The sequence below is a fragment of the Perognathus longimembris genome, chromosome 28 (assembly GCF_023159225.1).
Source record: "Perognathus longimembris pacificus isolate PPM17 chromosome 28, ASM2315922v1, whole genome shotgun sequence".
NCBI classification, from domain to species: Eukaryota; Metazoa; Chordata; class Mammalia; order Rodentia; family Heteromyidae; genus Perognathus; species Perognathus longimembris.
Genome location: NC_063188.1, coordinates 88,066,384 through 88,092,340, shown reverse-complemented (window position 1 = coordinate 88,092,340; position 25,957 = coordinate 88,066,384). Strand labels below are relative to the sequence as shown.

Here is a 25,957-nt window from a genome sequence, read left to right as displayed (position 1 = left end):
ATGAATGTTGCTACTGGCTCTCAGCCAGTGCACTAATCCAGGGGGTGGAAAATTGAACAAGGAGAGTCAAGACTTTCTATAGGTTTAGAATCTTGCCTAAGTGATTAAAGGCTTAACCCTTTCCTTTTTGGTTTTGGCTTATATTAACTGACTATTCTGCCATGTGAGAACTGAGCACTCACAGGGCTCAGTTGAGGTCCAGATAAGACCTCATTTTTTTATGTTTCTAAAATATGATGAAGAATCATAGTCCTAAAGCCATTGAACACATTGCTTAAGTCTGACTGGGGCTTAATAAACAAAGTGCATTGTAATTAATTTGCTCCAAAATATTTTATTAACAAAAGTTTTTATATTAACAAAATGATCAAAGAAAGTTATGTATCACATTGAGTGAAAGTGTGTGTGCAAGTCTGGTTTGTCTACAAAGTTAATCAGCCACAATGCAGAAAAGAGAGAATAAGAAACAGTAATATATTCAAATAAATTCTTGAAATGTTTCAAAGTAAAAAAGAACCCATCGTGCCAATTTTTAAGGGCAAAGAAAGTGCATACATAATAAAATAGACTTTTAAAATTACAAAAAAAATCTGTACATCAAGGATATTTTGAAGGCCTTCCCATGTGCACAGCACTATATAGAAAAGAGAAGAGGAACCACAGAGAAAAGAACATCACATCAGGTGTTAACAGCTCTGGCCCATTTGGGCTTGCAGGACCATCTCCTCTTTTCTTAAAGGGAGAGTGTCAATCAGGTTGAAAAGGGCCTTGGGTGTCACCAGGCAAATGTAGCGTTCTTTGTCCGTGCCCTGTTTATCCACTAGCACCATGCTGTAGGAGTAGAGTGGGATTCGTAGCAACAGCCTGGGACAGACAAAGAAGAGAGTTGTCAAATTTCAACACACATGAGTTCTGCCAGGCCAACCAGAGTCCCACAGTGGCACTGTGTGCAGAAAGGCTTGATACTATGAAGGACTGAATCATCTGTTAGGCGTGTGATATTTAAAGTGTGATGGTTGGACCAGCAGCCTCATGATTCAGAAAAGAAAATCTTACATTTTACCCCAAGCCTAACAAATTAGAGATCTGTAGAAAGATCTTGAAATGATTAGTTTGCACATCAAAGGATGGAAAGCTCTGCTTTAGATTGTGGTCAGGAGGATTTCAGGCTCACAATGGTGCTATATGCACAAGTAGTTGTTATATAGCATGTATAAGGGTAACAGATTTGGGAGTCATTGAACTAGAGTCAATCCAAGTTGGCAGACTAGTTTTACATAACCATACATACTAGAACTATGTCAGTGTTTATCAGCAGAGGTGATTTTAATCCCCAGCAGTCATTTGGCTATATCTAGGCACATTTTCAGTCATCACAATGAGGAGATCGGGAATAGGTGACTTAGCATTAATGAATTGGAACACATGAATGTCGGCCACATATGTATGTAAGGAGCAGGTAAACAAAGGTGGGAATGAAGAGCTAAATTTCTCTGCATCTTTAAGAGGAAGAGTACTAACTTTCTGGGGGGAATTTCTACAATGGTGGGGTGGGAATGTCCAGAAAAATACAGGAATGGGAAAGTATGCACATCTGGGGGTGCTATACATACATAGTACAGAACATACATACATAAACATATATACATGTGTGTTTATATGTTATATATGTGTATATATGTACATATATGTTGTATATGTATTTATATAGGAGGGGTGTTATCCAAAAACCTTTTAGCAAATTATGTAATGAGTTCAAAAAATTCATTGACAAGAGGTATAATCAGGTGATTTTAAAGACAATAACTTCATAAAGCCTACTTTGAGAAAGTTCAGTATAAATTTTTAGAAGACAATACAATCTTGAGTTTTTCAGGCTTCAATCTGAGCTATTAGTGTCTATACATATGCTCGCAAAGGCCACAGTTAACCTCTGGAAATAGTAAAGGTGTTCCAATGGAATTTGGAATTATTTGTTTTATCTACTTAGCACTAACATTGTACTGGGCACCGTGTTAGAGACTAAGTAGCAAATATTTGGGAAAAAATCTGGTAAGGGCCTCAAGTATAATCTTCTGGGGTGGGACTAAATGCAAATATAGCAAGATAAAAAGATATACAAACTTATGGGTGTGCCCAACCATCTTTCATCATCAGCTAACTATGCATTCTCTCTCTCTCTCTCTCTCTCTCTCCTATCTGTAGTGTTCTTCCTCTGAATGCAGAAGACCCCTTTTGGTTAGAAAGAGGTATATGTTAAATATGGAATTGGTCAAAGGCAATGATGTACATGAACTATACAACTCATGGATGTAGATGAGAGGGAGGGACTGGGAAAGAGCAAGGAACAGACGACATATATGAAAGAAAATGTATTCATTACATGACTCATGTGATTATAATCTCTCTATATACCACCTCTATAATAACAAGGTAAATTAATAATAAACATTAAATAAAATTAATAATAAAAAATTAAATTAAAAATAAAGATTTGGTCAAAGGCCGCTGGAAAATAGCAAAATAGCCACTGTATCCATCAATAATATAATTTATTAAGAATATGTTTCTATCTAACTTTTAAGGAATTTCTATGAACTTAATTTTTTTTTTTTTTTTTTTTTTTTTTTTTTTTGCCAGTCCTAGGCTTTGGACTCAGGGCCTGAGCACTGTCCCTGGCTTCTCTTTGCTCAAGGCTAGCACTCTGCCACTTGAGCCACAGCGCCACTTCTGGCCATTTTCTATATATGTGGTACTGGGGAATCGAACCCAGGGCTTCATGTATACGAGTCAAGCACTCTTGCCACTAGGCCATATTCCCAGCCCTCTATGAATTTCTTTAAACGCCTATGACAGAGTCCATTAAATAATCATTTTATTTTGTTGCTGGGGCCACAGAAAGACTACATTTCCCAGCCTCCTTAGAAGTTCAACTGCAATCATGTGATTAGTTCTGGCCAATGGGCTGGGACAACAAGCAATGCGTGGCATTTCCATAATGAAGCAAAGCAAAAAAACAAAGTGTGTTTTTTTTGTTTTGTTTTAATGTGAGCTGTAGTTTGAATATTGAATCTCCTCCAAAGGCCTATGTGTTAAAAAGTCTTCACTCCTGGGATGGCGCTACTGAGAGGTGGTTGGCTCTTTGAGAGGTAAGGTTCTTTGGGGACATACCCTCCAAAGGGATTATGGAACCCTAGTCTCTTTCTCAATCATCCTCTGCTTCCAGGCTTTCTATGTGTCATGTGTTCCCTCCATGACACACCACTCTCACCAGAAACCAACAGCTTTGGGGCTACCTGAGCTCAGACTGAAACCTTCCAGTCTATGAGCTAAATAAACATTTTCCTTTTCTAAGTTAATTGTCTCAGCTATTTGGTATAGCAACAAGAATACAGTTTTTTTTAACTTTCTTTCTCCTTTGTAGAAACTTGGAGGCATGCATTTTGTGTGTTTATGTACAAGATGATATAGCCATCAGGTACTGTGAAAGTCAGGGAGCCTCAGGGACCCTGAGGGCAGAGAACTTCATTCTCCTCTACAGGATATGTGGTGGTGATGAGGGAAGCCAAGCAAGAAAGGAAGATTGCAAGGAATATTCCTTTAGCCTTATTACCATTTCATAGTGATCCAGAGATGCAAGTAAAAAAAAATTGGTTATTTTGAAATTACTTCTTAGCTGTTACATACTTCTTCCTTAATATAACATTACTCGGATTCTGGACACTATGGATCTGGCTTTATAAGTTGACTAAAATAAAATATAATTGTTTATGTAGAGGTATGGATAAATGCTTTGGAAATTTACAGGAAAAAGTAGCCAAGCTTGGAAAAGCTAATTGGATGTCTGCCCTCCTAATAAGAGCCATGTTTGCTTAGGTCCTTTATTTTCAGCTCCTCCTCTTTTACCAATCCAACACACACACACACACACACACACACACACACACACACACACACACACACACACAATGAGGGGGGAAAGAGAACAAAAACACTTATTTGGAGGTGGAAGAAGAGAACAGTGGCAATTATTTACTACATAATTTACTTGGACAAGTGGCAGTATGCCAGTTAGAACAGTTATTATACTCCCAGCACAAAACCACGAAAACACTAAAGGTTATCTGAATCCAATACAGAAATTAGAGAACCTGATCAGATCCTTGTGCATTCATAGGGGATCAAGTTTAAGAAGAGAACTTGCCTATGTTTCCCTACCTGAGCTGCATGGCTAGGGCTGGAGGCATCATCTTTGATTTTATCCTGCCAACGAGCTTTGGAAACACACCCACTAGCTCCACCACTGTGATGTGTCGAAGATCCAAGCCACACCGCTCTTGCTGCAGAAAGAGAACCAATGGAGTAGGTATTAATATGGTAAAGAGAGATCTCCATGTCAACCTACAGAATGTCAGAAGCAACAATGGTCTGCTTATGGACATTTCTTTGCTCACTCCAAGCTATTCTGAACACAGTAATGACATTGGAGTTAAATTAGTGGCTATAAACCTAAATACCTTCCTAGAGAAATCATTCATAAATGGTTTGGCAATCAGAGTTTGAAAACAGAAGCAAAATGGCAGTCAATAGTATTTCCAGATGGGGTGAGACCTTGTGTGAGTCAAATTTCCTAAAAAAATGTCCAAGACCACCTCAGAGGATTCTAATTTTGCCTTTGAAAGGAGAGGGGAATCTTTTCTAGAACCCCTTTCTCTGTCTTTATTTCCACCCTCCACATACTGTTAATATCCCTGCCCAACCAAACCCAGGGAAAATAAAGATAAAAGGTTCCAACACTTTGAGCTGGCTCTTGGTAAAAACCTCAGGAACGTAGTTCAGTCACCCATATGACAGGAGGTCTTACCAGGAGGAGCAAGTGGCAATAATGAACAAAAATTAACTGAAGATAAAGAAGATGAATCTGGCTAAATGGAATTTTTAAATCTTGAATTATTCGAACACCAAGTAGTCTGGGTATGGTAGCACTCGCCTGTAATCATAGCAATCTAGAGATGGAGACAGGAGAAACACAAGTTTGAATCCATCTTGAACTACATAGCATAGCATAGAAAGAAAGAAGAAAGAGAGAGAGAGAGGAAGGAAAGAAAGAAGAGAAGAAAGAAAGAGAAAAAAGAAAGGAAAGAATTTAAAAAAGGATACTACATAACTTTTATCACCAATTTCACTGAAATTGTATGGATTTGACAGAATTGGTAGACTGGTGTATTGGAGCAAATGGTCCAAGCTAACATGTTCAATCCCTGGAGATAGGGCTGGGCCCTAGAACTCCTGATTACAATGCTCATTTGTTGTTCTTCAGATCACAATTTGAGAATGACTATCCTGCAAGACAGCTGTAATTCTCTGAGGAGCTCCATGAGTGGGGTCCACTTCCCTAGGGGAACACTCCCTTCATCTTCTGGACCAGACTTCTGGGCAGACAACTAATTGATCACCTCCAGTGTAGGCATACCTGGATAGGTTCAGCAAAGACAATTGTTCTTTGGCTGCTAGATAGCATGTCAATTAGGATTATTAGTAAAGACAGGACAAACCTCATTAGTTGGGAAATGATTGGCTTAGCTCCAGGGAGTCAATGCTAATTAGGTTATGCTCCAGTACCCTAGATGAATGGGTAGCTCAAGTGCTGGCTCTGCAATTCACTCTAAGTTGATTAAGCACTGAATGTGGCCTTTCCTTTTAGTGAAATGCCTGGGCCCTTCCTGTTGGAGGTTTGACCCTCACCTTGGCCATGCCTCAAAAACTCACCTGCAGCATTTCCAACTGCATTCGATAAAGGAGCTGCCGAGCTGTTGGTGTGGACACGATAAGGAGTCTCCTTTTCTCATAAAACTGATCCAGAAATGCAGCTGCTGTTCTGACATTCACATCAACATTCATCTCTGTAATGAGAAATGGTCACATGGGTGCCTTCTGCATGCTCCAGCTCAAAATCACAAATGATGACACACAGAGTCAGACATATGAGAAACAGACTCTGAGATGAGGAATGAGATTTAGTAGTTTATTTTGGAAGTGGGTCAAGAGCACTGGAAGAGCCAGACTCTGGTGACTCACAACTGCAATCCTAGCTACTCAGGAGGCTCAGATCTGAGGACTGCAGTTTGAAGCTAGCCTGGGCAGAAAAGTCTAGGAGTCTCTTAATCTCCAGTTAATGATCCCAAACCAGAAATCGAGCTGTGGCTCAAGTGGCAAAACAGCTAAGGGATAGTGACCAGGTCTGAGTTCAAGTGTAAGAAGGAAAAGAAGAAGAAGGAGAAAGAGAAGGAGGAGAAGGCAGAGGAAGAGGAAGAGGAGGAGGAGGAGGAGGAGGAGGAGGAGGAGGAGGAGGAGGAGGAGGAGGAGGAGGAGGAGGAGGAGGAGGAGGAGGAGGAGGAGGAGGAGGAGGAGGAGGAGGAGGAGGAGGAGGAGGAGGAGGAGGAGGAGGAGGAGGAGGAGGGAGGAGGAAGGGGAAGAGGAGGAAGGGGAATAGGAAGAGGAGGAGGAGGAAGGGGAGGGGGGAGGAGGAGGAGAAAGGAGAGGGGGAGGAGGAGGAGGAGGAGAAAGAAAAAGAAAGAAAGAAAGAAAGAAAGAAAGAAAGAAAGAAAGAAAGAAAGAAAGAAAGAAAGAAAGAAAGAAAGAAAGAAAGAAAAAGAAAAAAGAAGCAATAGCAGCAGTAGCGGTAGAAGAAGTAGAGGAGTGGAAAGTATATTTAAAATCACCTTTAACTTCAAGGCTTAACAATATAAATGGATTTTCTGCAGTCACAGAAATTCAAAACTGAGCTAAATCAAGGTGTCAGTAGGCTGTGTTTTAGGGGAGATTCTGAACTTGTCTTTTTCAGCATCTAGAGGCCACTTTCATTCCTTGGCTCATGGGCCCTTCCTCTGTCTTCAGACAGCAATATAGCATCTTGGAATTTGTCTTCTGTATGTGCTTCTTTTCTATTACCTCTTTTAGTAGTCCTGGCTACCTTATATAAGGACTCTTGTGATAATGTTGGACCCATTGGATAATCCAGGATAGTCTTCTATCTCAAAGTCCTTAACTTAGTCATATTTGTTCTACAAAGTTCCTTTTGCCATATACTGTAGTATAGTCTCAAGTTTGGGGGATTAATATGTGGACATTTGGTGAGTGGTATTATTCTTCCTATCTCAGGAAGTGAAACAGGGAAGGAAAGAGGGCAGCAAAGAGTGGGTTAAGCAAGTTATTGTTGCAGACATCTGGAGCACAGTGCCATTGAAGAACTCTCCAAGATGGTACTCTACATCCCTTACAGCTCCCCTACTGGAGGAATGAAGGAACTTGAGCATTTATATTCCATCATCAGTTCATGACTACTTCAGGAATACTAATAACTCTCTGTCACTTCCAGCTGACTTTTGTGCATGGGCTGACCATGACTTCAGACCCAGGGAAAAGCACTTAGACAAGAGGTAACCAGGTAATTTCAGTAAGTAGCCTCTTGAACATAGATAAGAATGTCAAGGGCACAGGGATCAAGCATTCTAGTATCTTCTTGGGGAAGTATAGCACAAGGGTGGGAGAATAGGCAACAGGAAGGGTAGCTTGGAAGTGGTTCAAATTCTACAAAGGGATGAGCAAACTCCATGTATGATTTATATCTTTGGTGCTCATATTTAATGCTCTGTCTAGATATACACTGAAGTAAGTGTGTGCTCATCTTTACATTGAATCATTCAGCCAACAAACACTGAGTGCCTGCTCTTCACCAATCTCTAAGGCAGACACTGTGACATTCTCCCAAGTGATATGGAGTACTTGTCTCTCTCATTGTCTCACAGGCTCAGAATATAAGATAGCATTTCTCGGTAGAAATATAATGGAAGCACTTATGTAATTTTAATTTTTTTCTAGTATTACAATTTAAAAGGTACAAAGAAATAGGTGACACCAGGTACTGGTGGCTCCTGTTAGATTGATACTAGGAAGATCACAGATCAGTCAAAAGGTTTTGTGAGACTCCATCTCCAATGAAGCAGAAAACAACCTGGACTGAGGCATGGCTCAAGCTTTACAGAATTACTGTGAGATAAAAGCCAAGCAAGAGCTCAAGGCACTGAATTCAAGCCTCAATACTGGCACAAAAATAAAACAAAAGAGTGAAAACTATATTTTCCCTAGCCTAATATTTCTAAAATAGTTCAATTTGTAATCTGTATTAAACTAGATATATTTATGTTCTTTTTGTCACACACACATAATATATATTGCTATACATATCTATCTATATAAATCACCTACTCTGAATGGCTAGGAAAGGATAAATGGTAACAGGAAGTAAGAATGTTAACAGGAAGTAAGACAGCTGCTGTGTGCTGGGTGCTTACCCTGTGGTAAGCACTGCTCTATTCCACTGTACAGTGAATGACTGTATTTCATCATTACAATAACTCACAAGGTGAATAAGGTATTCTTTCCTCATTATTCACAGAAGGAGTGATGCCAAGTGCCCAAGGTCTGTAGGACTTTAAAGCCAGAGCTGCTACACAGGCCCTATATTGTCTAGACCCAACAGTATGCTGGCTTTTTAAGCACCACCCTTGGAACTAGATGAACTAGAGCAGACTTGGTTAATTTATAATGTCACCCATCACAGGCTGGTCCTGGGCCCTGACCTCCAATTTCTTCTTTGGAAGACACGAAAGGGAAAACAGAGGATAAGCAAAGGCAAAGGAGGAAGGCAACTGAGATATGTTACTGCAAGAACTAAGGGACTTTGCTCACGCATTCAGATAAGGAACAACACAAATGAACTTTACGAAGTACATGAAAGGAAGCTGCTTCTGTTCTGGTAGGTAAAACCAAGGGATCTTCAGGTGTTGCTGCTGGCTGAACAGAGGGCTGCACACATACCTGCACAGACGGGCTCTGTGCCAGACCAAGCCACGTTGGACTGACATACTCTGGCAGGGCTACCTTGGAGCTCATAGCCACCAAGGCAGGAGAATTCACAGGTGGCTCCATAATTGTCACCGTCACTGGAACACTTCATGTAACCATTATCTGGGGCATTGAGTTTGCCACAGCGTTTCACTGCAGAGACACAAGCCCCAAAGGGTCTCAGTGCTGAGTTTCCTCCTACTGAATAACCTATGAAGGCAAGGACCCAGAGGCTCCATATTTTCCATGAAGCTTCTACATTAGCCCATGGAAGGATGGAGGGAGAATGGGTGCTATTAGGTCAATGAGTGGGCCTGGAAATGGTTACCTTCCATACCAGTGAGGCTCCTGAGTTCAACTGTGTTAGCTCCTATGTTACAGATAAGAAGTTGAGCCCAGAAGAGTAAAGGATGAAGATAATTGGTAATTCAGTGTCCAAACCATGAAGCACAAAGCAAATCTTGAAAACATTTTTCAGGTAGACTACAGGTCTGCTTTTTCAGACCAAGAGTGTGGTCTTCTGGTGGCCCCAAATTGGGGACTACTAACCATGTCAGTTAGGAAAGGACTTGCAGAGTTTAACTGGTTGCTCAAACACAGGAATGAAATGATATCATGCAATTTTTTTTTCTAGCTCATTCAGCTGTGGACTAGTGTGGGACTAGTCCTGTACAATTTCTTACATAATCTACCAGCCCTGAATCCCATCAGAAAATCCAGGCATGAAGATGAGACACTTTGCCCAGCCTCATTAGAGACAAATTAAAAGTTAGCAAACATCCTTGTAGTAGGGAGCATTAAGATGTCACTTATTTGGGGACCTGTTTCCTTTGCTTTTCTAGATGGGGGAAACCTATAGGCAGTACTCTTACCTTTCACTTTAACTCGAAATTTGCAAGTGCCCTTGTTCTCTGCTCTGTCATAGACTGTGTACTCGATCTTGTGGTCTCCTTCTGGAAAATGTGAGCCTGGAGGGAGGCCTTTTAGAATAACACTTATAGAAAAAAAATCAGAGATTATTCTTATGGACCTAAAAAGCAGAATACTAAAGGGAAGCTATTGGGTCAGTTGTATCAGAACAAAGATTCTGTGAAGAGTAGAATCTCCTGAGTTTTCCTTTGGTTCAGAAGAGAATTTGAGATCCTGAAAGGGAAGCCCTTAACTAGGGTGAACTCATTATTTTGTAGTGCTGAAGGAACAGAGGATGGAGGACCAAGTCTTCCTCCAACCTCACTTTTGTTCCAATGTGAATCTGAATAGCATTATCTGGAGGACAAGGGAATGCTTGTGAAGAAGAACATTTGAAGGTATGGCCCACACAGGCAAGGTGAAGATTTTTACAAATCTTTAAAACTGCAGAGAGAGAGAGAGAGAGAGAGAGAGAGAGAGAGAGAGAGAGAGAGAGAGAGAGAGAGAGAGAAACAGAAACAGAAAGAGAGAGAAAGAGCATATCATTGCAGTTGCCAAGTTTTGCTTACTCAGTAAGAATGCCATCTGCTGTGTCTCTTCCTTCTGGGGTATCCCAGGACACTCGGACTGTTAGCTTATTGGGTTCTGCAATACGTTCCTTCACACTTGGACACTTTATTGTAGGAGGATCAATATCTAAAAATACAAGCAAAAAATCCTCACCATATCAAGAAACACTTTGTCAAATTGGGGTTTATCTCTTAACTCACCGCAGTGACTACATTTCTCTTCCCTCATTTATTCTTTCCCTCTCACCCACTGAGTTTTGAAGAGTTTTGAGTACTTACCTGCACAGGATGAGCTCATCTAGCCTGTCTAATGATCCTATGTGTTCATGCACTAGCTACAACTCCCCACAGTTCCAAACTCTGCCTAGGCAACACTGTAGTCATTCAACTAAAGCTAGAAGTCATTTACCTTAACCTTATCCCTCCTGCTTTAAAGACAACATCCTAGAATACTAGAGAAAGGTACCCTAGCTATCATCTAGTTCCTTCAATCCCAAGCAACAGATCTTTCACAAGTGCCTGCTTCACTCTAACTGTAGGGTTTGGAGATGCAAGAATCAGCTGCTACCAACTTGTCAGAGTTTACAGTAGATTAAGGCAATGATGTCACCTCATATAACCTGACATATAACAAAAGGTAGGAAATGGCAGAGACCTGGGCATGGTAAAAGTGAATGTTATGTAAGTGTAAAGGAAGCACCCAACTCTCATTTTACAGATGTGCAAACCAAGGTTCAGAAAGCATGGGAAATTCAGTTCAAAGCAAGTATGTCAATGGTGGCAGTGTAAATTATAACCCAAGACAGAGCACTTATAATTGTAGCAAGATCCTTCTCTTCCTGTCATGTTTAGTCTTTAAATAATGCTTAATATCTTAAAGGAGGCAATGAGGTCCATTCTTCCCTCCAACTGCCACTGGACTACACTTGTGGTTTTGTACTTTGTGTCCCCAGTTTTGCCTTGATTCTGGCCTTCCAAAGGACACAATTTCTCTACCTGGCAAAAATTCTGCCCCTCACATCAGGATGGGGGTGACAATGAGGGTTAGAAAAAATGAGATACCAATTCTATACTAGGTTATGTTTCATCATACCCTAGCTGAAGTGAAATCACAAGAGGAAGTTCAAAATTTTTACAAATTCTACTTGATCATGAGCAGGTAAAGAATGGGTATAAAGACAGCACAGGGCATTCAGTTTTATTCTGCTTAGCCTATGAACTAATAGTTATCTGAATGCTACTACAACTTGAATGAAAATTAAATGTCCTGGGCTGGGAGTGTGGCTTAGTGGTAGAGTGCTTGCCTAGCATGCATGAAGCCCTGGGTTTGATTCCTCAGTACCACATACACAGAAAAAGCCGGAAGTGGCGCTGTGGCTCAAGTGGTAGAGCGCTAGCCTTGAGCAAAAAAAAAAAGAAGCCAGAGACAGTGCTCAGGCCCTGAGTTCAAGCCCCAGGACTGGAAAAAAAAAAGAAAATTAAATGTCCTTTTATTCCTGAACCCCAAGCATCTGTGTGTATGTGTGTGTGTGTGTGTGTGTGTGTGTGTGTGTGTGTGTGTGTAACAGTACTGAGTCTTGAACTGTTCCTAAGTATTTTTGCTCAGGGCTAGTCATCTACCACTTGAGCCATGGGTGAACTTCTGGTCCTTTTTTTTTAGTAGTTTACTGGAGATAAGAGCCTCACAGACTTTCTTGCTGAGGCTAGCTTTGAACTTGGATCCTCAGATCTCAGCCTCCTAAGTAGCCAGGATTACAGGTATGGGCCACCAACACCCAGCTCAATTTTGGCTTTTTGATGGTTAATTACTTATAAGAGTCTTGGGCTTTTTCCTGTCTAGAATGGCTTCAAGTCTTGATTTATCCTCATATCTCAGCATCTTAAATAGCTAGAGTTACAGGCCTGAGCCACTGGTACCAAGCTGAAACATAAACATTTTTGAGTGACTGGATATATCAAGAACAATTCTTCATACACTTTCTCCTGTGTCTTGGCTGATAATTTCTCATTTTATCTAAGGCAAGAAATTGTGAGCAACTTGCTCAGCAGTTTTACCTCCAGGTATTCAAATTCATTTTAATTTCATGTCATGCTCCAAAGCAGTGTGAATTTACAGATTTATCACACTAATGCTAAATTAAATAACTACCATATCTTATTGAATCTAAGTCTTTACCAATTGTGAGATGCATGCCAATTTCAGGGACATTAAAATGTGAAAAAATATGACTTAGTGACACTCTTTTTCAAGCAAACAAAATGTGCTATGAAATGGAAGATTCATTATATGTTTGAAATATCTATTTTCAATTGTTTTTGTAAATAATTCTGTTTTTTAGTATGATACGCAATAGATGATAAAATTTCACAATTTGGATGAATATTTCACAGCTTTGGGGAAACTGGAAGGAAAAGTATACAATGCCTGCCGCCTGCTGGTCAGATAGGGCAGGCAATTGTTTTAGAGAAAACGTATTTCTGAACACTTTAAAGAAATTGCACAGGAGATGAGGCAGAAGGTATAGATTTCCAGGTAAAATTACATTGTGCTACCAGATTTTCTTGGATAGATATTCTAGGAGTATAGAGTCTTTATTATCTGAACCAGGCTAACCACTTGGATGATACACTTGTTTTGCTTTGATGCTGCATCAGCTTGATGTACTCACAATGTGAGGAAATGTGTAATGAGAACAAGTGGGCTAGGAAGGGTGAAAGGAGAAGTTATGGATGGTGGATATGGTTGAAATCTTCTATACACATACATGAAAACAGCAATGAAACCTACTGAATTTGTTTCAAAAAAGGGGAGAGAGAGAAGTGATACAGAGGGGTTTGATTGAGGTACATTGTATGCACATATGGAAACATCACAATGGAACCCCATTCTACATCTAATATATATATATATTATAACATGTATATGTTATTCAATATATAGTTAACATGAACAGCTAATATACTGTATACATAATACAATATATACCCTATAATATATGTATAACTAATGTATATATACAACTAATATAAAGTAAAATGGGAAAAAATAAATTAAAAGAAAATAGGTTGGTTATCTGGGACAAGAGTCTCAGAGCCTGGCTGTGTCTGGCTAACAATGACCAATCAAAACTGGCCTACTTTTTCAGAAGTAGAGCTCTTCCAAAACCAGAAACAATAATAAATGAGTCACTATAAATAATAGGTAATATTTCCTAACCACTTTCTACGTGACCAACCCCTCCCATGCAAAGAATTATACTAACATTATCCCCACATTATTTCATTGCATTTTCACAAATACTCATTAGTACTATCTCCATCTATAGACCAGGAAGCATTTTCTCTCTTTCAGAACTCCTTTGTAGTCTGAAATTTTAAGACACCACGACAACAGTAAACACATTTGAGTAAGGCAAATGCTTTTGCGTGTTTGCTTGATTTTGACTTAGTACTTTCTTCCAACTTGTGCACACATATTCTTTGAGGATTTCCTGTCACCACTTCCCCATAAATGCTTGAAGAGCAGCAACAGGACTCATTCGAATGCATCCTCAAGCAGCTGTTCTCCCTCTCAGCTGATGAGACCAGCTGGCCTGCCCATCAGCAAATGCTCCAGAGACCTAAACTTATTATTCACCATCCAGCCATGACCCTCCCCTAAGTCTTTTATAAGTTATGATACATTTCCATGAATGAAATGAACAAAGTTACTATAGAAACGTAATTACTCTTCCCTGTTGAGTTCAGGAGGCCTGTAGAGCTAGTTATTGTGTGGAAACCTTGAAACTTCAATGAAAATGCTGACCTCTCCTCCCTGCCCCATTCACAGGAGACATCTGAAAAACCACCTCTCTTGTCTGTGCTCCACTTTCCTCCTAGTATAGAAAGTATAAGAAAGCAATATATTGCCTTGTATCCACTATGGCAGTTGAGCTGTTTCTTTGGGAATCCTTAAAGTGGCTGATTAGTTAGGTGGTGAAAATCAGGAAGTGGTTCAAAAGGACAAGATCTTTGTGAACAAAAAAACAATAAAATGCAAGGGAAGGAACACTAAACCAGTTATAGATCTAGACCCTTCAAGAATCTAGCAACCTCTGCTTTCACTTCCTTGGAAGTCAGCTGCCATATAAAGCATTTGACTAAAATGGCCACATAGCATGTGTGGGAGAAAGAGACCAATTCAACAGAGACTCCATTCAGTCAGTACAGCTTCCTCCAACTGAGGTGCCGATATATGAAGGAAGCCATCTTGGATCCTCCAGTCCCAGTCAATCACTTCAGCCATTACAAGGCACAACAGAGACAAGCCGTCCCCATGGGACCTTGTCCAATTTCCAACCCAGAAAGGTTCTGGATAATGTCATTCTTATTTGAAATTCCTACGTTTTAGTTGTCTGCTGCACAGCAATTTGCTAAGGTAAATGTAAAAGAGTCTGAGGTTGGTGACAGAGGCAGGAGGAATTCATTTCATTTTCCGGGATCCTAGGAATTGAGTGATTGGACAAGGCAGAGCAAACTTGGCCATGAAGGCTTGTCTAATTGTTTGTTCTCCCCACCCAGAGTGCAATCCTTGCAGTGGCTCTGGGAAGTACTTCATTTCCTTAGCTTCAGAGAACATTCTAGAAGTGACAAAAGAAGCAAGCAAGAAAGCAATGAATTCCAAAACTGAAAGTCACCATCTTCATCTAAAAGACACTCAACTGAGAATTTATCTAAATTTTCACTAAAATTTACCTGTTTCATTTGCACTGGTCAATTATGTAAGGTGGGAATTTAATCAAAATCTCAACCAATCAAATTGTTTTAAAACTCAAATTTTCAATTCCTGAACGTTAGTACAAAAGATATGCATTTTTCAGGGCTGAGAATATGGCCTAGTGGTAAAGTGCTCACCCCGTATACATGAAGCCCTGGGTTCAATTCCTCAGCACCACATATATAGAAAAAGCCAGAAGTGGCTCTGTGGCTCAAGTGGAAGAGTGCTAGCTTGAGCAAAAAGAAGCCAGGGACAGTGCTCAGGCCCCAAGACTGGCAAAAAACAAAACAACAACAAGAATATGCATTTGTCCAGCCAAAAACACTAACTTAAGATATCTATAACAATAGACTGACTATTTATTCTTAGCTCTTCTGATATTTGTATCATCATGTCTATACTGCAGTGCAGCCCTGTAAACAAACATTCCTATTGGTCATTGGGTACACCCATCTGTCAGACAGTTGGGAAACAAAGAAAGAAAGCACAAAAAGTATGCCACAGTTTGCATATCTTAACTCTCAGGGAAGTTTTTTAAATTCCAGAATTTTATTTGTGTTACAAAAACTTTGTAGGAAACACAAAATAAGAAGAGAGCAATTCAAACAATCAATTTCCTTAGTCTAGTGTTCTTTGTTAAAGCTTGTAAATTGGAACTCTCTGCATGTCAAAAGACATTTGTCAGTCAGGTACCAGGTGACTCATGTATATGTAATCCTAGCGACTATGGAGACAGATCTGGAGGATCACTGTTGAGGCCCACTAGCCAGAAAAGTCTGTGAGAGTTTGTCTCCAAAATAACTAGCAAAAGGCAGAGCTGGAGCTGTGACTCAAGGGAGAGCAGCATCCACCCAGCAAGCTTGAGGCCCTGAGTTAAATCCCATTTTTTTCACAGGTTAAAAAAAAAAAACTACTTTTTTTTCCTTCCTGCTTTGACCCAGGAAAACATTTTGATCTAAAGAAGAGATCATGTGTCTGTCTACTTTAAAATCTGGTCTCTAAATGAGAACTTGTGATTCCAACTGTCCATTGTTCTATGTAACCAAAAATAACTGAAAAAGAAACCCACTCAGGCAAGAGTGATAACATTGCAAAAGTTTTTATTTTTTTAATATGTCACTGAAAGACTTCATCCTCCTGACATTTTCAGTATTTTTCTCCTACCTTGACTATCTATATTTGTTTCTAAAATAACTGTACATTTGAATCCATTACCAGAATCCAGTATGAATAAGAGAATTAATTTTAACTCGTGGCACAGACAAATTAGCCAGACCACAGAGTTGACCACCTTGGAGTCATAAGAAATCCCAGTATTCCCTCTTCCCTCCCAATTTGGAAGAGAATGGGGTCAGCTTTCTTAGCACTCAGCACAGCTCTGGCCAGAATGTGTCTTTCGAGCTTGTGTGGAAACTTGGGACCTTGCTCAGCTCCTAAAATAAGCTGAGGCTCTGAATGAGGCTCAAGGTCCTCCAGGCCTGCCAACACACAAACTTACTAAATGATGTTAGTATAGTTAAAGCCAAAAGAGTAAATGATAGCATTGGAATTCAATTTACCCGGGACAAATTCCAGCATGTCTGTCACCAGAATCAAAGAAAGTACTGCCTGCTTGTTTTGTCTATCCCTCTCTCTTCCTGGGGGCCTCAAGCTCTCTTGTGGCTTGCTCTACTCCTTTTAGCTACCCCAGCCTAACTCCGTGCACAGATTCCCTTCCCCCTAATATGCTTGAACCTTGTCCTGGCAAAAGGTAAGAGAAACCCTCTGAAACTGGGATCTAATTCTTAATGTTTTTCTCTCTCTCCTTGGGAAGATTCCAGGGCCATCTGGTCTGGCTTTAGATATGCTTGTTGCATTTCAAGAACAATCAGCGTGGTTTTTTTTTTCCATTGTTGTGCACAATCTGGAAATCTGAACAGTATGATCCCTACAATGCTCCGCCAAAACTTGCTTAGCAGACGGAGTGGTGAATTTCTCCTCCACCGCCATCATCTCTGCCCCTCTCAATAGGGTAGAATAGAGATTCCAATTTCCCCGTTGGTGTGTTTTCTAGAGCTCGCTTGCACATACCCAAACCCAGAGAAATACTGAAAGCAACATCTGCGAGTTCCCTTCTCCTGTCAACAATTTGGCTTTAAGGTCATATTCTTCAAGGAGAGTATGGCCAGAGTTCACCCCCTTTGGCATCTTCTACCTGCTGCCATTGAGCAGGGCTGTGAAGCAGTTTTCTTTCCATTGAGCATTTGAAGATTCAGGAGACATCCACATCCTTAGAGAAAGATGTCTGGGACAAATATTCTGCTGGTACTCAGGGTTGCTCTAATGTCCCCATTACTGATAGCACTGAAAGTCTCAGAATGACATTTGCACAGATTCCTTTGCCAGCTGGGTGCCAGTTAGATTTGCCAATGAGAAAGCAGAGGCAGCAGAAGCCATTGTGTTTCTGGTAACAGCTTTAATGAGTGCTATCTGGACTCCTGATTTCTTTCTCATCAGTCATGGCATCAATTGTAGATGTGTCATGATGAAGGAGGGTTTATGGACTACTGGGTAACCCTATCATCCCACTTTCACCCTTCTAGCTGCTACTGCAGCTTCCTGCTGAAAGTAATCTCTGCTGCATTCCCCTCTATTTTTACTGCATCAACTGATATTTGAACATTTTGGTGGGTGATACCAAGTATTGAACTCCTGCAGACTCTGATGCTAGCTCTGTTTACTTGTTCATAACAATGTGGTACCACTTGAACCATACCTCCAATTCAGCTTTTTGTTGGTTATTTTGCAGATGAAGTCACCTGGACTTTTCTGTCTGGGGCTGGCTTTGAACCTTGTTGCTCAGCTCTCAGCCTCCTGAGTAGCTAAGATTACAGGTGAGAGCCACCAGCACCTGGCTTCTTACTATGTGTCTGTGTCTCCAAGTATGTATATTAAATTTCCTTCTGTTTGAAACACCAAAAATGGTTTCCATGGTCCTAGTACAAATGTTACTGCCTAGTACAAATATGTACCTCACTACTAAGAGAAGAAAAGCCTAGGAAAATATTTGATCCAATTATCTGAATACTTATGTGGACCTATTCCTCTTATCACATGGATTCAAGTTAGGATCCAGGTTGCAACTCTAGGATGAAAGGTTATTAATCATATTTCAGGGCCAGGCTCTTGTCTACTATTGTCTATTGACTGCATAGCTTCATAGTGGAAAATGGCTGATGAAGAGAACAACTGAAGGCAAAACTGGCTGCTTTTCCTTTATTCGCAGAATATCAGTTTGTTCTTTCACATCCACTAGATGAACAACTTCTGCTCCTGAAAGCATGCGCCTCAAGAGGACTGTGGCAGTTTCTTACCATTGCAGGAGGCTGGTGGGCTGCTCCAGGCCTTGTTGTCCTTACATATGACCCTGTGCTCCCCTCTCAACGTGTATCCTGGAGAGCAGTAGTACTCACACCGAGAGTTAAAGTAAGCACCATCTACACATTTAAACCCTCCATTGACTGGCATGGCAAGGGGAGGACATCGCTTTTCTGAAAGAGAAAATTGGATACTTACATTATTTCCTAGGGTTTGTTCATAGATTCAGAATCCAGAAACTCGGAAAGCATCCACTAAAATCTTCATTGAAACTGCAGCAGATGGAAGCCAGACACCAATGGCTCACACCTATAATCCTAGCTACTCATGAGGTTGAGATCTGAGGATTGTGGTTCGAAGCCAGCCTGGGCAGGAAAGTCTGAGACTCTTATCTCTAATAAGCTACTCAGAAAAAGCCAGAAGTGGCGCTGTGGCTCAAGTGGTAGAGTGCTAGCCTTGAGCAAAAGGAGCTCAGGGACAGCACCCAGGTCCTGAGTTTAAGTCCCAGGACTGACTAAATAAATAAAAATTAAAGTAGACGGAATGAGAGAAGTATAGTTGCTTCTGTATCACACAGAAGAGACACAAAGCTTCAGGCTAGACAGGCTTAGGCTGGCCTCTATCCAAGTCACTGTTTTAGACTGCCTTCCCCAGAAGCAGAGCCTGAGGTAAGAGATGATGTGGGAATGGCTAAGGAAGGAAGAGCTCCTAAGAAGAAGGAGGTAGGACCAGGAAGAAGAGGGAGCCCAGCCTTGTCTGCCTCTGCCTGCTCCTGCAGGTCAGTTTCTAGAGGCAGCTCCCAATCTCTATGTCTCCAGGGGAAGAAATCTGGCTTTTCTCAGTTCCTTCAACTCAGCCAACAGGCAGCTTCTTTTTCAATGCATAGCCTACAAAATTTAAGAAAACTGGGGGTATGAGGTAGGGGTGGGAGGAATGGAGCAACACGTTAAAAGAGGCGCCATTAATCAAGATGCATTGTATTCATAAATGACTTTGTGGAATGGCAACTCCTTCATGCAACTACTTAAAGATAATAGAAATGTATTTAAAAGTGACAAATACAACTGGGAGAGAGAGAGAGAGGGGAGAGAGAGAGCAGTTTCTTACAAGACCTCTGAAAAATCACTTTCCTTTTCCTACAGGAAGCTTAAAGATGTATTCTGTCTTCTGAGAAAGGCACTCAGAAGCTATGGGAGAGATATTCTGGACTGCCAAAAGGCCACCAGATAAACTGAGTGAACATTGCTAAGTGTCTGCCAGTGCCACTGAGCTGCATAGTTTCTATGAGTCTTGATCACAAGATTGATTACAGCCCTGAGCTTCAGTATCCTGAACAATGATATGAAGATTATAGCACCCAATATGGAATAGTGTTGCAAAACTTGAATGTGTGTGACATACTTGGCAAACAATAGGTACTCAGTAGGTGGTGGCTGTCTTGAATAACAAAAGGTGTCTAAAATGGACTTCACACAGAAATAGTGGGACAAAGGGTAAACTAATTCAGCAGTGATACTCACTCACTAGACACTATGTTGGAAATGGACCATACAACTTGGGGGGAGGAAGGGAAAACCTGGGAGAAAATGAGGGAGAGGGTGACACTGTTCAAAATGAAATGTACTCCTTACTGACTTTTGTAACTATAACCCCTCTGTACATTACCTTTACAATAATTTTTTAAATAAATTAAATAAAATGGGCTTCAACAATGCTGTACCATATATGCAGCATTCAAACTGAGAGAGGGGAATGGGACAGTGGCTCAGTGGTAGAGTGCTTGCCTAGTATGCATGAAGCCCTGAGTTCGATTCCTCAGCACCACATACACAGAAAAGAAATCAGAAGTGGTGCTGTGGTTCAAGTGGTAGAGTGCTAGCCTTGAGCAAAAGAAGCCAGGGGCAGTGCTCACACCCTGAATTCAAGCCCCAGGATTGGCCAAAAAAAGAAAAAGAAAGAAAGAAAGAAAAAACACATCAAAATGAGAGAGGACTTGTCCTGAAACTAAAAGTCCCTGAAGTGAAATCTCCACCTGCTCCCAAGCCCATTTTCTTCTATGGACTCAGAATCACTTCTTCAATGACTCCTGCTTTCCTAAACTCTCTTTTGAAAAACATTTCATTTTATCATTTTATTTCATTTAACCTTCCTCCCTCCCTCCCTCCCTCCCTCCCTCCCTCCCTCCCTCCCTCCCTCCCTCCCTCCCTCCCTCCCTCCCTCCCTTCCTGGAAGTACTAGAGACTGAACTTAGAACCTCCTGATTGCTAAGAAAGCACTCTCCTACTTGAAATATGCCCCAGTACTTTTTATGTTTACTTTTTTTTGAGGCAGCATCTTGCTCTTTTGCTTAGGTCAGCCTCAGAGTTCAAGTCTTGAATATCTGCCTCCCGAGTAGCTGGGATTATAGGCATGCCTCACCTCTGCTACCATGAATATTTGTCATAGTGCCTTTCTTGTAGTTATCTCGTGGTTTATGCATCTTCCTAGCTGTCTGTTTTCTATTTTTCCAGACCCTGAGTGCATCTGGAAAGAATGTGTCTTACTTGTTTGTAAATCTCCAACATCTCTTCAGGATCCAGTACTTTGGAAACAGTACCCATTTGCTGAACAAATCATTCTCCATTTCCCAAACAGCTGACCACACCCTTTTCTTAAAAGGATCCTTCTTGCTTCCACCATATATTACAAACTCACTGGCTTCTAGTCACAGTGGATGTTTTTTTCTCATCAGCAATCAGAATAAAAAAAGACCCCAAGTTGGAGCAAAAGAACTCTGAGCTTGACTGTCCCTGCAGACCTGACGCAGGGCTGGGCTACTCACGTTTGCAGATGGTCTTGGATGACCAGCGCTTATTCGGCTGGCAGACCACCTGAGAAGAGCCTTGAAGTTCATAGCCTTTCTGGCAGCGAATGTCACACCTGGCCCCCAGAGCTGTTCTGTAGTATCCTCCTCGAGGGGCCCTGCAGTACACATCCCCATACCTCACCTTGATGGGGGAGCACCATGGGGTGTCTACAACAGCAGAAACAAAGGGGGAGGATAGGAAGAGACATCTTCAGAAAATGTATTCCTTCACTCTACACTCCCAAGCTTGCTGCAGTATAGATTTGGGACCTCCAATCTCCAGTAGTGCCCTATGTTTTCTGTGTCACTGGGGAAGGAGATTATGAGTGTAACTAGCTATGGGATGCTGGGAAAGTTATCTCATGTCTGAGTCAATGCTACCATCAGGGTATCTTAAGGACTAAAAATAATGTATATCAATGTATAGGTATCACAGTACCCAACACATAGTAAATGGTCAATAAATGCTTGATGTTTTCTAGCTTTATCTGTCACTAGATATGACTCTCTCAAGGGTAATCAAGATTGTGAACTCAAACCCTAGCCATTTATCTATACATAGTCGGGAGGGAGAAACTGTCAATAATTCATTAATTTGGATTTCTTCCAGCTATACACATGTTCACTTAAATCACAATACTGTTGTTTACAATTTTGAATTAAGCTGCAGTTTTTAATTTTTTGCAACAAGATATTGTTTTGGCTAACAGTCACAATAATTGCTCCCCCCAGGGAAAAAGCCCCACCCCTACCCCCACTTTTCAGATGTCTTCATTATGCCCCATTTAGGTTAGAGAGAAACACCTTCCTCAGATGACTAAGTGATAGTGTTTTGATTTTGTTCTCACAATTACCTGGAGTATAGCTAGGGTGAGATAATCAATCTTAACCTATGCTGTCTGTGTGTGGACGCGCGCATGTGTGCGCACATGTGAGTGATTTTTGAAAGGTGATTTCTGAGAACTATAAAACCTAAGGGCAATGTATTTCTTTGGTCGGGAAGTTCCCACAGTGGCCACTGCAACAATTTCCCACAATCCCTGGAGACCCATGGAAGTCTTTGAATGTACAAGAGCTGCTTTCCTGAAGCGGCTGGTCTCATCAGTCCCCAATGACAGTTGGGCTAACAGTGAGTGGGGTGAGTGAGCCATCATGTGGTCATAATGGAGAATAGCAACTTCCTAAGAATTCTGAGGATTTGCTTTTGATAGTTTTTCAGGTTTGAAAAAAACAACAGTCCTGATTAGGTCTTGGACATAATGCTGCCCCCCCTTTTTTAAGCCTTGAGGCTTTCACTTTCCCTCTTCCTAATATCTATAATATCATATTATGTTTCTCAAACAGCTGTAAATGGGTCCTAAACTTGGGACTCAAGTAACATTTCCTGGACTTTCTGGGTAAAAGTGATATCTTGGGGGACATTCCCTAGAATGGAATAAACATGGATACAGACTTGTAGAAGCTCACATGAGGTATAAAGACTTCTCTTGAACTATGTACTTTCTCAAATTGTTTGCATATAGTCTGTATGTACTACCTATAATTATGACTACATTTAGTCTTAGGTATTATATATATACATATATATACACAAATATATACATATATATATACAGAAACACACATATATATGACATGTCAATGCATCTAGCAGATTTGATGCCTTATTCTCGGTCTTCAAATTCTAATAGTGCTGGTTCCACATCCAAAGAAATCAGTGCTGTTGTCAACATGTGGTGAAAAAAAATCTTATTTTCATTTATTTGTGGAATTTCTGTTGGATGACTTTCCAAGAAATCTATGGAAGATATTTTGACCGTTTAACACTTCTAGACATTTCAATAATAAATGAAATGTCGGTGAATGATCTGAATGGAAAGTATACCTGAGCATGTGTGATAAAGTAAATTAACAAAATGGTTAACATAGAGATTTAGAGAAGTACCTGTGCTGCTTCGTTTAAGACAGGGTTTCCTAAGTCAAAATCAGGATTGATTATTGAGGAAAGTCTTTTCATCCTCCTGGGCCAATGTGGTAAGCATTTTAATTAAATGGAGATCCTGGGGTAAATAGCGTAGTAGAACAGACTAATGAGGAGCTGCTCATAAAGTCTGGATACAAGCCAAAAACACCTGTTCACACTCAAGTGCAATTTGAGCCAGCTGTGTATCTCTGAGCACATCACCTATCTTTGTTATCCTTGGTTCCTTCCTCTGTATGCAGGGGGATGATACTGACATAGCTCTACATGTTTTCCCCCTCCCTTCATTTAATCTGAATATAATAGTATTCAAGGAAAAGAACTAAAATAGTGCTTGCTTGCTATATCCTAGGAATACAATGAATGTTAAGCACATTTTTCTTTGTTAACCTTTTTAATTTAATTTCACTTAATTCAAAACCTGTGCTGGGGCTTGGGATTGTAGAGCTAACTTCTTGGTTAATAAAGGTTCACCTCCAACTTTTCAAACTAAAAAACTTCCAAGCTGGAAAGTAACTGGGAGATTGAGCACTTGTCTAATATGCAAGAGTCCCTAGGTGAAGTCTCCATTGCAACATAAAACAATACTTTAAAATATTTTATTTTATAAATTTAATGTGTAAGGAATGTTCTGATATGCATAGATGTTAAAATGATTACTAATTGTAAGCAATTTAATTGCAAATGGAAACAATCTCCTAAAAGAATTTATTTCAAACATTCAGGGAAGTTTCTAAGTAAGACAAGCACATCATTTCTCCATCTGGTCTACCTTCCACCTGGGCAGCAAGACTGAACACTCAGAACACTGACCTGAGACCATTGGACAACTCGTAGTGTGTATATAAAAAAGATAGAGTGCATGCATGTGTTTTAGGAAGATTTTTCAGCAAGGAATTTAGAATACAAAGAGCTTTATTTGTGGGACTTTAACTCAGGGCCTAGGCACTATCCCTTAGCTTTTTCACTGAAAGCTGGCACTCTGTAACTTGAGCCACACATCCATTTCTGGCTTTTGGATGGTTAACTAGAGATAAGAGTCTCATAGACTCTCCTGCCTGGGTTGGCTTTGAACTGTGATCCTTAGATCTCCAGCCTCCTAAGTAGCTAGGATTACAGGCATGAGCCACCAGCACAGAGCTACAAAGAGCTTGAATTTTTTTCCATTAATTAAAAAGTGTAATGAATCAGAGCATCTCTTTACTTGAAACATATGATTAACAAATTTGTGCTTGGCTTGAGTGGCTAACTCTTGAGGCTATGACAGTAAGAGCTGCAGGGAAGATTTTTACTTTTTTGCATTGAGAAGTCCAAACAAATACAGTATATGGTGGGTAACAAGCCTAGGCATATGCACTGGACACAAGCCATTCTTTAGAATGATTGTCCACTTCCTCAGAAAACAAGTGAAGGCCACTCTTTAGCCAAAGGCTGACCCAGAGCTCCTATATCACATAAGAGTAGGTCAGAATCCTCTTGCCAAACATGAACAAACGTCCTGGGCACAACAGAACTTGATTAACCAATTTTTCCTCAAATCCTTCCTCCACTGTAAGAGAAAGCAATTGTAAAGAGAAAACATTTAAGTGTACCTTTATTTGCCCCCCACCATGGTTCCCTAAACTTCAGAGAAGTATTTCAGCAGTAGAAATATTTGTGGGCATACTTACCTGAGCCTACATAGAGGTTTCTTGATTAGGCTTTTTATACCTGCTGGTGATAAATTACTGGAAATATGTAGACCTGGAGTTCTTTATCCTTAAGTTAAGCTTCATTTGAGCAACACACTTTACTTATCATTTTTAGAAGCCATGCTGGGCCCAGAAAGAACACAATAAGCTGAGCTTGTGAAAATCAAGTTTTCTCACTCCCCATTCAGTGCAGTACATTAGCAGCGTTGGGTCCAGATGTGACCTTGGATGGTTTACTCTGGATGATTTGGGCTGTAATGTATGAATCAGGCAGAACTATGCCCTTGATTTTCACTTTCACTAGCTTGAGCTTGCCTTCGCAGAAGTGAGGGCAGAAAAGAAACAGGAGAAAGAAATGACCATGGGAGTGCTGAAGGACAGCACTTCAGTGATTTCCTAATGTTTTCTGTTTTGGTTTTTGGTTTTGTTTCTGGTTTGTTTTTAAATAGGAGCACATGTGCATTTGTTTTCAAAAACCTTGTTCCTGGATACATAATTAGCATTTAAATGTGCTGTCTGGCCACTTCATTACAGTCTGCTCTGCAAGGCAAAAAGGCAAGTTCTCCTGGCATCAGCAGGTCCTCATTAGCACATAAGCAAAGCAGTCACCTTCATATCTAGTGTGAGAATAATCGACTTCATGGTCTTCTAGCGGTGAGTCTCCCGATCCTACAATAAAAAAGAACAGAAACTGCAGCAAGAAAAGCCACCCATTATGGACGCATATTTCAAAGCACTGGTTTGGCATAGTACATGCAAGAGATGCTATTAGAGTGCAGAGCCAAGAGCAAAAGCCTCTGTGGCCATTCACGAAGGGACAGGGGACCTCTCAGAGTGAACCTGGCTTGGAAGAGATAGCCAGAGCTGATCCAAATGAACCTCAAATGGTTTTGGAGTCCCCACAAGCCAATGGAAATTCTGGAACAAGGAAAGAGAGAGAGA

General features: G+C 40.6%; 1 protein-coding gene across 2 annotated transcripts in view; it reads right to left on the bottom strand.

Annotated features, from left to right (window-relative positions):
- Nucleotides 1–328: 328 nt before the first annotated feature.
- Srpx (sushi repeat containing protein X-linked) overlaps nucleotides 329–25,957 on the bottom strand; it is a 73,840-nt gene continuing 48,211 nt past the window's right edge. The window contains exons 2-10 of one of the 2 annotated variants that reach the window (XM_048336529.1): nucleotides 25,625–25,684; nucleotides 21,320–21,511; nucleotides 18,495–18,671; nucleotides 10,386–10,512; nucleotides 9,780–9,901; nucleotides 8,881–9,060; nucleotides 5,770–5,903; nucleotides 4,219–4,340; nucleotides 329–864 (exon numbers count right to left, since the gene is read on the bottom strand). In XM_048336529.1, the coding sequence (XP_048192486.1) occupies nucleotides 687–864; nucleotides 4,219–4,340; nucleotides 5,770–5,903; nucleotides 8,881–9,060; nucleotides 9,780–9,901; nucleotides 10,386–10,512; nucleotides 18,495–18,671; nucleotides 21,320–21,511; nucleotides 25,625–25,684 (1,292 nt within the window). In that variant the 3' untranslated portion in view covers nucleotides 329–686. The remainder of the gene's footprint in view (nucleotides 865–4,218; nucleotides 4,341–5,769; nucleotides 5,904–8,880; nucleotides 9,061–9,779; nucleotides 9,902–10,385; nucleotides 10,513–18,494; nucleotides 18,672–21,319; nucleotides 21,512–25,624; nucleotides 25,685–25,957) is intronic. The other variant, XM_048336530.1, reaches the window with a different exon arrangement.